General features: G+C 38.8%; 3 protein-coding genes across 3 annotated transcripts; all 3 read right to left on the bottom strand.

The window, feature by feature from the left end:
• Positions 1-93: 93 nt before the first annotated feature.
• On the bottom strand, positions 94-2,690 carry GCK72_010879 (uncharacterized protein; the record flags this gene model as incomplete). Its single annotated transcript, XM_003111444.2, has 8 exons — positions 94-204; positions 254-413; positions 461-942; positions 985-1,110; positions 1,158-1,357; positions 2,146-2,297; positions 2,349-2,576; positions 2,623-2,690. The coding sequence occupies 8 exons, from the start codon at positions 2,688-2,690 to the stop codon at positions 94-96; spliced, it is 1,527 nt and encodes a 508-aa protein (XP_003111492.2).
• A 4,905-nt stretch (positions 2,691-7,595) lies between these two features.
• On the bottom strand, positions 7,596-11,137 carry GCK72_010878 (uncharacterized protein; the record flags this gene model as incomplete). Its single annotated transcript, XM_053728080.1, has 8 exons — positions 7,596-7,867; positions 7,940-8,063; positions 8,109-8,523; positions 9,305-9,663; positions 9,709-10,002; positions 10,278-10,784; positions 10,830-11,041; positions 11,086-11,137. The coding sequence occupies 8 exons, from the start codon at positions 11,135-11,137 to the stop codon at positions 7,596-7,598; spliced, it is 2,235 nt and encodes a 744-aa protein (XP_053587657.1).
• Positions 11,138-13,077: 1,940 nt separating this feature from the next.
• Positions 13,078-15,731, bottom strand: GCK72_010877 (uncharacterized protein; the record flags this gene model as incomplete). The annotated part of the gene is made up of 10 exons (XM_053728079.1): positions 13,078-13,221; positions 13,269-13,336; positions 13,382-13,529; positions 13,576-13,693; positions 13,752-13,998; positions 14,047-14,273; positions 14,329-14,558; positions 14,764-14,834; positions 14,884-14,993; positions 15,649-15,731. 10 exons carry the CDS (start codon positions 15,729-15,731, stop codon positions 13,078-13,080), a joined length of 1,446 nt encoding a protein of 481 aa, XP_053587656.1.
• Between the last annotated feature and the right edge of the window lie 330 nt (positions 15,732-16,061).

The following is a 16,061-nucleotide window of genomic DNA, read 5'->3' as shown; positions in this document are numbered from 1 at the left end:
TTTCAGAACCACTAACAAACAACAGAAAATGACTAGAATATGAGAAAAGCCTGGGTGGAAAAAGAAAAAAAATATAACTTAGAGAACTATAAATTACTTAACATTTTTCGAGATCGTCTTCACTTCATTCGCCCGTTCCAAGTCTCCAATTTCCTCTCCTTTCGGACTGATTTGATGTTTTGAGCAACAGCATACGGAGAGCTTCTGGAAAAAAAGGTTGAGATGATGATGACTGAAATCTTATTTTTCTCACCTCCACAATAATATCAGTTGTCCATAACAATATAGCCATAACGTGTAATGAAATGACAAAGAGGCGATGGGTTCCTGCACCGATGTGGTCGAACATCAAGAAGGCGTAGTAGCCGAGGACACCGCAACACCGGGCAATTTCAATGTACCGAGCGTACCATCTGGAAAAAAGAGGTCTCATTTCATAAAGTCTGAAATTTCCACTCACTTCATATCAAAAAACGCTCCGAAAGATTGCATCGTCACCACAAAGTACGCAATCTTCACCGAACATTCCAAATAACTCAAATGAATTCTATCGAATTCGAAATGGAAGAAAATCGCCAGCAAGAGAATAAACGAGACAGCAACATAGATTTTCACAATGATTCTTACAGGAGGTGAGTACTTGACAACTGGTTTACTTGGCTCTGGAACTTTATAAGCCGGGTCGACCATCGACATCCAATGGAAAAATGGAGTGATAGGAACACCAGGGAACCATCCAGGAGGATAGACGGCTGCTTTGATTTTATTGACGACTCCCGGGAAAAGAGGTTCTCCTTTCTTGTCTTTTGTGAATCCTTTGAATAGAAGGAGGTCCCAGAGAGTGTGGAATTGGAGGTAGATTTGATTGAAAGAGTTTTCATTTGTGATCAGTCCATAGATTGGAGGATCCTCTGGACGTTCGGCTTCGAATGTGTTGAACATCTGAAAGGCATTTGTAGACATCTGGACAAACCGACAGCTTACCTTATCCCAAATAATGAAAACACCTCCATAATTTCTATCGATACAATATGGATTCCTTCCATGATGTACTCGATGATGGGATGGGGTGTTGAAAACTAATCCGAGTGGTCCCATAGAGTCCACTAACTGAAAATCAACGTTCAATTTTCCAAACATCAAATCCAAAATCTTACCGAGGTATGCATGATGAACTGGAAAATTTCCGAAAAGTAGCGATGAACCAAGAAGATAGGCGGTGGGATGAAGAAGGCTTGTAAGCAATCATAGATAGCCAACCCTGCATCTTGAATAGCTGCTTGACGGAGTGCAGTCGAGAAGTTGTAGTATTCGGAGCTGTGGTGGATGGTGTGCAGACCCCAGAAGAAACCGGCTTCTGGAAATGACTTTTCTTATTTCGTGGTGTTATTTCTGATTTTATCAAAAAACGGCAAACTTTAAAGAAAACAGGAAGTGTACTGAAATTTAGTAATTGTCAATATTTTAATAACATCAGAAGGAGATAGCGCTAACTGACTAGTTTTTGGTTTCTTTTTTTTAGTTCTTACAACTTTGGCCTTTTTCAGTTGAAAATATCCAACTTTGAAAATGTGTTACGGTATTACTGATTGTCCCAGTAAGACAGTTTTTAATGGATCAAATAGAACAAAGGTAGAGCTTCATTTTTGTAGTTAACAAGTTTTTTGTACGGACACTCCCTAGAGAGTTATGATTGTTTTAAGACGACAACTTAATCACTATTTTGCACTGAAATCGGTCGATTTGAGAAATAACTTTGTCGATACACAACTTCCTAGGGAGTACTCGTGCGAAAAAGTTGTCAACTACAAAAATGGTGTTTTCGATCTTTTTCGATCTGTATGATCCATAAAAATTTTACTTTGTGGGACAATAGATACCAGACCGTAACTTTTTTTCAACTAAAAACGGCAAAAATTGTTAGAATTACGGTCATTAGTGTATCATAACTTTTCGATTTCTGGCACTATCAAATATGTTTTTAGAGCAAGTTCTAGAAAGAGAAATGTTCTACATTCTTGTAGTTGACAACTTTTTGATAGCTTTTGAAATTGTTGAGATATGACGGTTTGATAAAAAACTCCAAAAATAGGTCAGAATAATTTTAAATTGAGTTTTCCATGAAATCATTCAAAAAAAACTTACCATGAACAGCTCGATGTCCCAGATAATACATAAAGTCCTGGAAAAACAGACAGAATATCCAAACCCATGGTGAATCCCATGGTAGCTCTAATAATCTCCAGTTATCCCATACGATGACATAGAGAAATATCGCAACGGCTCTCCCTCCAAATCTGAAAAAAATGAAAGAGTATTTTTCTAGTCTCCCAGTCATAAAACCTCACTTGAAACACTGACTCAACATTCCAGCACATATCGACGTAATTGAGTCATTCAGTGCGAATCTATCCTCATGTCCAGATATAAACAGAATGAAGAATTCAGCAGTAAGGAATACCAACCACCACGCGGACACCTCTGCATTGTAGTTCGGCACGTCTTCTACTCGTTCTACAGTAGTCTCATAAGGGGATATCAGGTAGAAAGCGTGACGGAGGTTTGTCAGAGTCAGGCTGGAAAATATAGGTAGATAGGGTTTGTAGGTCCAGATGTTCTTACCGTTCCAATAACCGATGACCCAGTGATGTATTCGAGAAGACCCTATCCAACCATGCCGTCTCGTTCATCCTTTTTTCATTTGTATTTGAGGGGGATTCTAAAAAAAAGTAAGTTTAAGATAACGGAGCGTATCTCAAAAACAAAGAAAAATAGAAAAAAGTTGTCAACTATAAAAAATAATCAACATAAAATGTTACATATTTTGTAAGTAGTTCACTTTTCTCTAGCTAATTAAGCTATCGAGTTATGAAGGTTTAAAGGTAAACGTGGAAAAAGAGAGACGCAGAGAAGTCAGACACTCCCTTTTCTCTGGGCTCTCTTCTCCGTATATACAAAATTATAATAATGAAGACTAAGCAGTGATAATAGATAAATGATAAGAGATAGTGATCAAAAATCAGAATTCAAGGAATTCGTAGATATGAATTCTAGAATGTTTCGTTGGAATCATCTGGTAGGTTGATCTTCTCTCATAAAGCTTATGAGAGATTGAATAAGAAACGGAGGGGAAAAATGGATAACCTTGATGACGTAATGAGAAGAAGTAGAAAAGAAGGGGGAAGAAGCTGTTATTGGAGAGTGAGAGATGGTATGGATATGAGAGGAAGAGACCGGTCTCCCTTCAAATGACTAACACATTCTAGAAAGGGGAAGGAAGGAGAAGCTGAGAAGCAGAGAGAAGCAACTTTTCCTGCTGACTGATTGTTAGGCTGTTAAGGTGGTGCGATTCTGTAAAAAGAGGGATGTGACGGGATGATGAGGGGAGGCTGACTATAAAGAGAAGTGGCGGAAGTTGGTTTAGTGGGAAACTGGAACTTTGGTCTGTTAACAGGACAGGGGCAATGGTTTTTTTTTGATGAGAGCTGAAAATATTTATTCAAAAAAACTGTCTCCCGAGATATTTGGAAACCAGGTGAACAAGATTGGAGCGGGTATGGCACCCCGTGTTTCTAAATGGACAAACATCTTCGGTTTCAAAAATTTTGATCCCGGATTTATTAAAGTTTCAAAACGTCCTGGGTCAGAAATAACCCGGAGCCGAAAATTGAACACAATTATGAATAATTTTCATACTTGGTAAATGATTGAACGGACCGTAAAAAGCCCGTCAGGCCCGTCTTTTCAGGGCTATGGAATTTTTGAAAAATATGTGATATTTTTTCAGTTTTCAACTTTTGATGCGGAAAAATTTCGCAATTTACTCGTTTTTTCATACTTTCTTCCTGATTGTTTTGGATATTTTTCACAAGATTGACTGATTTTTTCAGTCGAGACGCCTCTAGCGTTAATAAACTTAATCAAGTTTGATTTTTTTTATTTCCCTCTAAAAGACGGGTCGAAACGGCCCGAAGTTTTGAAAAAAGTCCAGCCCGGCCCAGCCCGACCCTTGACATTTATGGAAAATTTAGAAAACACTGAAGACTTTATCTGTCGGTGTGTCTGGAGATCCGGATGTTTCTTAATCAGTTCATCCAATGAATTCAATTGGACCAAACATTGAAAATGTTACCAATTTTCAATATTAAAGAATGAAAAACCTTCAAAAAATGATGAAAAAATGATGCTTATGATCCGAATTCCGAAAAATTTATTAGGATAAAAATCTCTAATAATTACGCAAGGTCGGAGGATATTAAAATGAAAGTGTGACGAGATGAAGATTAATAAATATGATTTTAAATGATGACGAGGTGTTCGATGGGTGTAATTGGTATACCTAGGTTATAGCTGTAATATTGTCTACTGCAAACTGTAATTTACAACGAGATTTTGAAGGATAAAAGTGAAAAGGGGGCAGTGTTTACTTCGAGGGTTTTATGAGCTCATGGGGCTCAGAGAGTTTTCTTTAGTCAGCAAAGTAAAAACAATCAAGCATTAAAAAATTGAAAAACCTATTTATTTGCCCAAAAACAGCTGAGAGAATCGGAATGGCACACGAATTGTCTCATCTCTCACTTCTCCATTTAGCAGATCACAATCTCGGTTGGCGCGTACGCATTCATTCCGCCGCCGTCGTCCGTCCGCCAACCGCTCCTTTCTCCGTCACTTGTCTATGTGTTTGTGATGAAGAAAGCGAAACCTGATTCTGATTTTCACTTCATGAGCAACACCACCAGCACAGAGGTTTTGTATGGGGGAAGGGGATGAGAGATCAGGAAAGGAAGAGGTATTGGCACGGCACGCTTCTGCGAAAAAAAACATTTCAAGAAGATTTCGGTGGAGTTGCAAAATTTGAAAAGGTATGATAGAGATGGAGATGGTGGATCCATACTTTGAAACTGATAGACTTGATACTAAGAAGAACGACCGCGCTCTACCGAAACCGAAGAAAATTGTGTGCGAAATTGAGAAACTCAGAAAAAAACAGACATTTTTAAGAGAATTTCGGTGGAGCACACTTGTGAGAACTGTGCCAAGCCTTTAAATCAGGATCAGATAGTTTCAAGTCCATGCCTCAACACCCCTCTAGACAAACTCATATTTCAGCTGAAGGCGGACATCTGGACACCTTCCTTATGGATACAGATCAACTTTTTCCTCCTCTCTCCAGAAAACATAAATCTTTCCCTTCCTGAGAAACAAGAATTACGGTGGTCGATTATGAATGATGATGTGTTTCTAAGATTAGTCTGAAGTGCACTCGACCGCAACAATCCCTCCTCCTCCGAAGATCTTTGTCTATGGACTTTTCGGACGGCGGGACGGTGGGAGTGTGATGGCTTAATGTAACAGTTTCGGTGGTCTGTCTGTGGCTTCTGACTACGAACGCCTTCATTGGAGACAGGGAGCCCATTTCAAGCTTTGAAGTAGATCTCATCTTTCTAGCTACAAAGCTAGAGTCCCTGTAGCTTTATACCCTCCCTGAGAATGAGATCCGAAATGTTACATGTCTCGTCTCACCGGGGTACAAAGAAAGCGGCGGGTGTGAAGATTCGCTCCTCTAAACACTTCAAAAGCCACAATTAACACAATGGGGGGAAGATACACGTGCCATATAGGAAGATGGCGGGAAAGAAGAAGTTGGAACGAGAGAGGAAGAGTGGGAGGGGATCAGGATGAACAACGAAACAAAGTGATTTTCGGCAGGAAGGAGAGGGGATAGAGGGGAGACGGAGAAGAGGGAGACATCTGGATGGGTATATTTACTTTTCGTCCCCCCTATATTGAAGAATGACCCCCCAAAAAGGACCTGGGAAAAGCCCCCCACCATTGATTATTGACCCCCCACCCATTGAACATTAGCCCCTTTCCCTTTTCTCTTTTTTCGCTTACATTGTCGAAATATAAAAAGTGATACCCGGTGTTTGCGGACTTAGTGGAAAAATTATTAAAATTAGCATTAAGTCCGCAAACACCGGGTATCACTTTTTTTATTTCGACAATACTCCTGAACCATTTAGTCCAACATAATTCAACTATACCCGAATCTTCAGGCTTAGGTAAAAAGACCCGGAAAGACATTTTCGGCATAATTTATATTTATGATGTTCAAGCTTATAGTCTGAAAACGTGCTTCCATTTGTTTCATTCATAGTGTGGAGTTCAATGATGATGGGGGTCTGATAATCCATAGGTGGGGGACCGATGTTCAATGGTGGGGGGCTATCAATAAATGATTACAGCTAAAGATAAACAGTAAGAATTACAACTCCACTTTCGGTGGGGGGCTCTAGGGGGGTGGGGGCGATAAGTCATGAATACCAGGTTCTTGAACAATCGTCCCCCACTTTGTACTGGTGGGGGGTCATTGTTTCACACCAAAATAGAAGTAGAGCCCCCCGCCGTGAGGAAAAAGCCCCCACCTGTTTTGTACTGGGTGGGGGGCTCTTCCTAGGTAAATTTCAACGTGGGGGACTGTACTGATGTGGGGGGCGATAAGTAAAGAATCCCTGTTTTTGAAATAGTGTATCCTGAAGCACTATGAAACTTGAAAATCTCGAAAATCTCGAAAACTGAAGAAAGAAATCCAAAGAAAATTTCATCAAATGACAATTATCACGAAGCTACTCCAAGAAGACAAAGAAAATGAAGAGACAATGAGAGAAATAGAGAAGAAGGCAGTCCCCCCCCCCCAATCCACAAAAGATAAAACTTGTCTTGAGACCAGAATTCTCAGAGAATTTCATCCCGAAAGAAGGCAAGAAACCACGGACGATTGGGTTACGGTTATTACTTTAAAGGGACACACGAAACGGATTTCTCTTCTGACTTTCGAAAAATGATGGATTGGTTTTCGGTTTGATGAGGCGGAAATTGTTCTGGTGGGGACAGGAAAAAAGAAGACGTCGAACATCTGAAGTCTGTGGGAAAAATAAAAAAGAATGAGGAAAGTAAGGGAAAGTCTAAGGAGAAGGAGGAGGTACAGATTAAGGTCAACGCACTGGCGAATGGATTTGAATAGGGAAAAAGAAAAAAGGTTTAAGGGGCATGAGACAGTTATGTTTTTGATGCCTTGGAAACTTCAAATGGAAATGTTAGGCCATGATGCTTCCTTATTTGATCTCAAAGATCATATTCCGCCTATAGGCAGTTTTAAACATGTGTGTATGTTGTTCCGCATATTTTCTAGAAAATAAAACTGGATGTTGTTTTAGCAGATGGAAGAAGAATGGCATGATACTATAAAAAATTGAGAACGTTTTTACACCTTTTTTATTCAATGGTAGTTGTGAAAGGGGCTGTCTGTATTAGTTTATCCGGATGTCTATTTTAATAACCAGCTGTCGCTGGCGTGCCTTCGGCGCACTTTGTCATGTCTTTGCCATTCACAATTTTCAGTCTTTTCGTATCCATGAAAACAATTTTTTGAATTACTAATATTATCGAGCTTTTAAGTTATCCATGAAAAAACACCTTCTCTTTGAAGTGTAGATCTCCCGCTTCTAACTCTGTTAATTTCAATAATTCAGTCGTTTTCTAACTTTTTCGTTCATTCATTTCGAAAAAAAACTAATCCGAAACTGACAAAAAGTTCAATATCTTCCGTAGAGGACCTTCGCTACAATCATCTTCTTAATCTCCAACGATAAAATACATTCGTATTCTCGAATTATTTCTAAAATATATTCTGGTGTGACACTTTTCAGAAGAACCGCCAGAAAACGAGATAAATTATGTTGGATTGCGAGAAGAATACGCTTCTCGTTGTTGTATTCTTTCCAGATCAACTGTTCCTCGATGAAATGAGAAGCATTTGTCAAATGTTGGCTTTGAGCAACTTCTGGCAATTCTAAGAGCCAGGAAACTGGAATTTATTTTCATCGTTTTTTTCACTAACTTATGGGAAGATGCAATGCGGTCTACTCACTTGACAAACCTTCTTTAACTCCATGAGCAATTTGCAAGCATGCTTCCAAATCACTCAACACAACATCATCCGGAATCAGTACATGAGATTCTGTAGTGCTACCAGAGTAATGTGGACAATTATGAATCAAAACCTGGAAATCCTTCTATTTGTTTTTTAGTTACTCTTATCAACCAACCTGCTTATGAGAATGCAAAATACTCTTATAATTCGAATTTATCTTTTTGCCAAAGCTGATCATATTCTGTTTCTGTTTACAATCGAACAATTCGTCGTAGAAATTAAACTTCCAAATTCCATCGTATCCTAGAATAGATTCGACTTGAACTCCATATTCCACAGTACATTTCTCATCATTCAACCATCCATTTTTCAGATTCAGAACATCCATAAGTGGAATGTATTTGTTACTTGCTACTTCACGGTGCTTCAAAAACACGAAGCCTTCTGTCTTGTACTTTTCTTGAAGAATTTCATTCGTGTTCTTGACTTTGAGATAATAACGAATCCCAATCTCAACTATTGAATTTTCATTATTGCGAATAAGAAACAGGCGAAAATATGATTCATCGTCTACTCCCAATCCTAACTTCCTGAACAACATTTCTTATTTTTTCCAATGAGGGGACCTACACAAACCATTCATAACCACCTATCAGATCTAAGGAATGCATTTGATCTTCCCTTTGTGCTAAATGACCAACAACATTTTCGAAAGTATGTAGTCCATTTTTCGAATCTGGAATGTAATCGAAAGTTATATTTGTCTATTCCATCAGTTGTCTCGATAGGAAACTGAACAAATCATACAATACACATTATTTTCTAATATTCTCAAAAGAAACTCACATCTCTCGCGCATGTTGTGAAAGTAAAATTCGAAATGAATCTATTGAAATGTGGCGGAATGATTTTTGGGGAAAACGTCACGATTACGTGGATTATTGAAAAATGAGGCTGAAGAACCTACGGCGTTTTTTTCTTTTCGTGGCTACGCCACTCAAGTTCACGTAATAACTTTTTTGATTCTTATTTGTATTTCTGGAAATGAAAATAAAATTCGAGGACAGACAGACTCAACATGTGTTTTATATATAAGAATGATAGAGAGATTTTAAGAAAATGAATTTCGAAAGTTAAAATGATTGTACGCAGCAAATAGATGTTTAAAATGACCGATGAGCCGAGTCGAAGACCAGAACAACGTCTTATGTAACCCGGGAAGCCCTCTGCTTGCTCGGAGATGTCCAGAAAATCTTCGGCACAATGCAGACGGTACAATGATACACAATTATCTTTATAACCCATTCATTGATTGAAAAAGTAGTTTATTCCGTAATTATATTTCAAATTAGCAATATTTTTCAATCATACAAAAATGATTCATAAACTAAATTTTCAACATCTGCTCCTGGAGTCGTTGGAAAAAATGTAGCGTGCATTAAGCCCAGAAAAACTATCTTCACAGTGATTTCTGTTGCATCCATATTGCTTTTGTCACATTCCCAACATTCATCGAGATTCTCTATTTCATAGAATTTCTTCAACTTTGTGAATTGATAAATCGCAAACTCGTATTTTGCTGAATCTATAGTATCTTTTTGGGCTTCTGTATTCTCCATTGCCAACGCGATAATTTTCAATTGTTTTTTCCTTTCTTCCAATGGACCCACTTCTTCATCTGCAACCTCGAAACAATTGTTATTATATTCTTGAGCTATTTTGGTCAATGCCTGAAATTAAACTGATAAAATCCCGTTAGTAAGCCAAAAACTAACATTAATCGCCTTTCGTATCGCCTGAAACTTATAGAACTTGGAATTCTTCTCCAACTCAATTTCCACGAACAATCCTTTTTTGTATTCTGCTTCCAATGCCTCCATTCTGACAATTATTTCGTTGTCGATCTCCTCAATATCCCTTTCAGTCAGTTGGACAAATGAGCATTCCAAGGCAAAGTCGATGAATTCTTGTTCTATTTTCTTGAGTCTTTTTAGACTATCTTTAATTTCAATACGTTGATTTTCATCCTCTGTTTGCTTCAATTTTACTTCGAGATCGATGATATGGAGCTGAAAATGTTGCGATTCGATTTGAGAACATGGAAAGACAATTGGAAATGGAAATGAGACATTCTGCAACCCCGATATGTGACAACGCCATTTGATTGAATCTACAATACTTACTTAAAATTTTTTTAGTTGCGAGACGGCATAGTTTCGAAACGATCGAACTCGGAATCAATCCGTACTAGTTCTGATTTCTGACAGGTCTGATACGGACGGTTCTGATTTGAACCTAGTTTGATTTTTAATAATTCTAGTATGTATACGGGACAACAACTCACTTTTATACTCTCCTCGTGTAATTTCATCTGTCTTAAAATCAATTTCGACTCTCTCATCCTTAATTCTTCCAATTCCTTCCTCGACTCCTTATAAGCCTTCACCAATTCCTTATCATATCTTCCAAACGTCTCATCTATCCCGTCTCCACACTCGATTCGTATCTTATTTTGTTTCAGAACATCCCGATATTTAAAAGAATACGTAGAATACATATCCACGATAGTTTTTTCGTGAGTTAAATACTCTCGAACTAGTTCATACTGGAGGAAGTCGAATAAGTTATTGATTTTTGAAATCGTCACTGTTTCGTGATTCCCATGAGTTTTATTGGCACATTCGTCACAGAAAAATGGGAAGTTTGACAGTTTCTGGGCGGTGTAATCGGTTACAACCCGTTGTTGGTCTTTAGTCTGTTTGATGATCGTTCCAGATTGTTCAGCGCATTCTTTACAAATTCTAGGAGGAGAGTTTTGTTGGCATGAAGAGCAGAGTGACTGGAGCAACTTCTGAAAGAATTCTACATAGCCTAGATTTAGAATCACTCTGCTTACCTCTACATTTTGCTCAATGAACTCTTCGTCTTCAAACTCCAATTGCCTATTCAATATAGCAATATTATCCAACATTTTTATATTTGCGTTAGTCTCTAACATTCCATTTTCCAGACCACAAACTGGACAACTTAAATCTTCCATATTTGACAAACATGACAAACAAAAGGAATGATTGCATTTTGTGATTCTGGGGGAGTATTCATCCATGTCTGGAATACATTGGACATCTGGACAAACTTGCAAATCGACATACCGTAAATAGCGCCGCACAGTGGGCAGATCATTGATTCGATTGTTTCCTCCATTTTTAAAACGAATTCTTGAACGAAATGAGAATTTAGTTGGAAGAAAACGTGTTATCAGTTGAACGAGATAGTGGTAAGCAATGAGGGAAATTTTAAGAACTAGGAAGGGAGGTTACTTGAAAACGCAACATTTCCTCTTATCAAAAAAGTTTTCTGTTCAATTTTTGTCAAGTCAACTCATCACCAATTCGAAAATGTCGTTACTCGCTTCAATATTCTGTCCATTATGTCATGAGCCCTATGGTAAATCTGTCTGTCTGTCTGCCAATCCAGATGTCTTTTTCCAGATGAAACAAACAGAAGACCTCGTTTGGGGACTTGCAAACATACAGTCTGTGAGCCTTGTCTGGAAGGTGTCAAGTGTCCAGTTTGTGGTTTAGAAAATGGATTCTCTGATAAATTAATAAATTATCAGTTGGTCGGAATGTTGCAAACATTTAGAGAACACGCGACAGAGGAAAACTTAGCGAAATTGATGTTGGAGCCAACGGTAAGATCTGATTCAGATAAAGCCTTTAAAAATGTGATTCATGAATTTCCATGGGAAACTTCGCCTACTCCATTTCTTCATTCCAGAAACTTGACATCAGATGTTCTTTCTGCAAAGCCACCGGAAAACTTCGTATCTGTATCACTTGTGCCGAATCATCAGGTCTTCTAAAAAAAACTTCCGAATGGAGAATTCCAAATTGTTGAAGAAAACAAAGCACTACATCTTCAAAAAACTATTTATCTCTGTTCCAATTGCTTCCTCGACAATCGTCAAAATCACGAAGATCATGAATTCCAACTGGAATCTCGTGTAGATTCGTTCGAAATGGATACGGCGTTTCTTAATCAAATGACTCAAGCGCTGCTTTTGGAGCAGAATCTTTTGAAGAACAAGATTTTGAATTTCAAACGAGAAGCGGCACAATATGATATCCTCTGTCAGCCTGGTGGAAATCAGATGTATTGATTGCTAGACCAAATGAGATTGATGAGACAGAAGTATGTGAACATTCACAGTATACCAGAGCTACACAGGGCCAAGGAAAAATCAGTTCAAATGGCGAAAAAAGTGATTGATCGGATTTCAAGAGTATTGGAGAGACAGTTATTGATTAAGAAAAATGAGGTTGAGGTGTATAAGAATGCGGCGGAAATGTTTAGTATTCTTGGAGAAGAAGGATTAAAAGAGGTCGAAGGTGAGCAAATACTTTTTTTCTGAATTCAAACTTCATGTTGTCTCTTTTCTTCAGACGACCTAAAACTTCTTGCCGAGAAGTTCAACAACTACCGGGTCACCCCAATAACTTCTGATGAGATTAAAGAAATCGACGAGGAGATGGATCAGAAGATAAACGAGTTTTTAACAAGGATGGGTCATTTCGAGGAGCAAAAAGATGCTCATTTCTGTATTTACCGCGGCATTTCTGAAGAGATGGAGGAAACTGAAAAGTTTTTGGATGTGACTGGAGATAAAGCGATGGAAGAGGTCCGAAAATTTGAAGACTTTTTAGAAAGACGCGTTTCTAAGATTTCGAAACTCAAGGAGCCCATGAAGACATCTGCTGAGAGGATATTCCTTTTCGAGTTAGTGGAAAATAGTTTCGATGTTGACAAGTTGATTATTACCGGGTTGGAAGGCCAATATAGATTCGTGATGACCCAATTAATTTGGGCTCGCGTGTTCCCCCATTCTCCAGCAATCAATTCAGAAGAAGCATTTTATTCTCATTTGTTGAGTGAGAGATTTTTAACGAAGAACCATGGAGAGGGATCGTTTTTGAGTAAACTGTTTTCTACCGCTATGTGTGGGTGAATTTCTTTATTTTTTGAAATGAAACATTTTTCAATTCCCTATTTCAATAGATTTCAAATTGTTACAGTTTTGAACACACCCTGGAGTCAGACCGTCAGGCGATTTATCAAAACACAAAACATGAAAAAGAGATCAATCAATACAATCCTCCAGCAATATTCGGCAGACTATCAATCTCATCGGGTATTAAATGCAGATATGCGACCCAGTAGAACACGTTGAATATGATGTAAAGAGTCGGGAACGCCCACTTCGAGAAGTTGTCGATTTTATTGACGACCTGGAACGAAAAAAGTTCAAACGGAAGTTTTACATTAAAAAGTTTACCTCCGCCGGGTCTCCATTCCTCAGTGTCTTTTTGGCGATTGCTGCTTTGACAGCCATGCGGTAAAAGACTGTAATTATATATTAGACTATCATTACTTAACTGATAGAGTAACCTGACGTGTTCCCTTGCTCATCTTTATTACACAACTTCTTCCACCACGGTACTGCTTTCAGTCTCGCCTCCTCTTTCTCCACAGCAAGATTATCTACTTGAATGGTGTCCCGTCGGGCTCCCATCAGTCCAGCAGTGAACATTCTCATCTGGAAATGATAACAGAAAAGTGAGATAACTACCACAATCACTCACCGCACTGTTCTGCTCAAGACCCTTCAGATCGTGGACTTGCTTCCTGATGTAAACTATTTGGGCGTAGTTGATGACAGCGTACTCTACCATAGCAGCAAAGAGGAATACGAAGCAAGTTCTGGAAACTAAGCTGCGTAAATAAATTGTTCTCACCCCGTACATAAATCCACACTCACAATATATAAACATCAAGTGCAGTTGAATGTGAAACTTTCGGAAGATCCGTACGGAGACCAAATCCAATGGTAGACATTGACAAGACAGTCATGATACCCAATGAGACTCGAGCAGGAGATGCTTCCTTATTAATCCAAAAGGACACCCAAGACATGACAACTACAAGAGTGCAAGGGGTATAGATTTGAAGGATATAGTAGCCTTGTTGACGTTGAAGTTTGAAATAGACATTCAGGACGGAGATGTCTGAAGTTTTCAGAGTGGGTTACTCTAATTAGTGTCTTCTCAACTCACTTCTATCGGCGAACCGAAAATCGGAGACATTCCTTTCTGATTTAGAAAGAGACAAGATTTGATACTGACTCAACATATTTCCCATTTTTGAGTCCAGCTCTACTTCCTTCCATTTATAAATTACATCCCTGGAAAAGTAGCCAAGTGATCCCACTTCTATGGGACATGCTTGGGTGTCCATAGGAAACTTTTTCAGGAACATTTGACAGCGGGAACGGATGGTCAGCCTGAATATTCAAAAGATGAAGTTGTCGAGCCCTGATTGCCATCTGGGCGTCTTACCTCTGCGAAACATGAACTTGTCCATCCGACCTTACTCTGAACAATATATTAGGCACTGTCAGTGTATGCAAATAAGATTTCCGCCCATTTCGTATATATGTATCAGGTACCCAGATATCCTTTAACATTTTCGAAGCCAATGGAATTTCTGGTTTGGATGGATTGATTGGAGTGAACGCGAGACGTCGATCAAGCCATTTTTGACGGAAGTAGCAGTCGAGAGAGAATTCCTGGAAAGAGAACGAATAGGTTTTTCAAATTTTCTACTAAAAAATTCCTAGAAAATCTATTTTTCTCTCTTTTTGTTCCCTCTCTGCGTGTCGTAAAAGTTAATGACAGGCTCTGTTAGTAGGAAGGAGCGACATGTTAATGACAAGGGGATTCCCAAGAAAAAATGAGACAAAGTCACGGAACAAAAAAAAATCAGTCACCTACCATATTTTGCTCCGAAATCGGTCCCATTGATCTGACAGAAATATCCACTTCGACTTGTAACGGAGAGTTATCTGAAAACTATGGTAACTGTGCTCCACTCGTAAAATTAGTTTGATCTACCTGGATTTACTGGTCTAAAATTCTTGTCCTGGTTGAGTAGAATAGTATCAAGAACTTTGGTGGTGTATCGGATGAGGGTTTGGTTATAGGTGGTGCTTCTGCTGTTTAGTCTGGAATCGGAGAGTTCTTGTTGGGGGAAGCTTAAAATTTTTGAAATGTTACATAAAATTAAATGCCTAGGATGTAGAAATCGTGGGGAATTTTGTCAATCAGAAAATGTACGAGACTTAAAGCTGCTTCCACTCACTAGGGAAGGTCTCCAGGTGACCGTGGTGTTATGGGACGTGACCTTTATTATTCGAAAGCTGAGAAAACGCTGATTCCAAATACATATTCAGGTTTTGCCCTCGAGGCTTAGTATTCGAGAAAAACGAGGTCAAAGTCTAGAGTTTGTGCATTACTACCCACACCACGCTGCCGACATTTTTCCCACGTCGATAAGGTAATGACTTGTCAGCGGTCCAAACATTGACCTCTTTTTCCTCGAATACTAGATCTCGAGGATAAAGACTGAATATATATTTGGAATCAGCGTTTTCCCCAGCTTTCAAACGATATAGGCCACGTCCCATATCTCCAGACTGACTCCATGACCTTCCCTAGTCAGAAGGGGTCCCCGCTATGAATATGGAAACTTCATAGCACCGTATCACGGCTAATTTTGAGATTTGTGAAAATTTGAAAAGATATTTAGGACCCTCATACCGAAAAATGATTAGAAATCACAAAATCTAAAGTGTAGACCATCTTCGAACCGTGACCTACCTTTGCTTCTTCATATCAATTATTCCTTCTGCGTGATGTCCGTGGATAAGGGCTATGATGGGAAGAAGGAAGACGCTCACCATGGTCGAAGCGTCTGAAAATGATTTCATTTCGGTTGTAACTCGAAAAAAAACAATGCAATTAAATAATCAGAAAGAAAAGAGAAATCAGCGGCAATGATAGGTTAGACAGGTCTAGACAGACCCCAATACGACACAATTACTTTTTTTTCGAAATTCAAAAAACTGACATCAATTTTCTTTCAAGTCCTTTGTCGGAAAGCTCTCCTAAGAAGCCATAAATCTTCTAAACCTCAAAAAGTGGGCGTGGCCTATTCTGATGAAGTCGTCTTCTCAACACGACATAACACGTTTTTCCTACTAGAAGACAAGCCGCCTTTTTTCCTCTCAATC

The sequence above is a fragment of the Caenorhabditis remanei genome, chromosome III, assembly GCF_010183535.1.
Source record: "Caenorhabditis remanei strain PX506 chromosome III, whole genome shotgun sequence".
In the NCBI taxonomy this organism is placed as follows: Eukaryota; Metazoa; Nematoda; class Chromadorea; order Rhabditida; family Rhabditidae; genus Caenorhabditis; species Caenorhabditis remanei.
The sequence above is the reverse complement of the archived record's forward strand: the minus strand, read 5'-3'. Positions and strand labels throughout refer to the sequence as shown.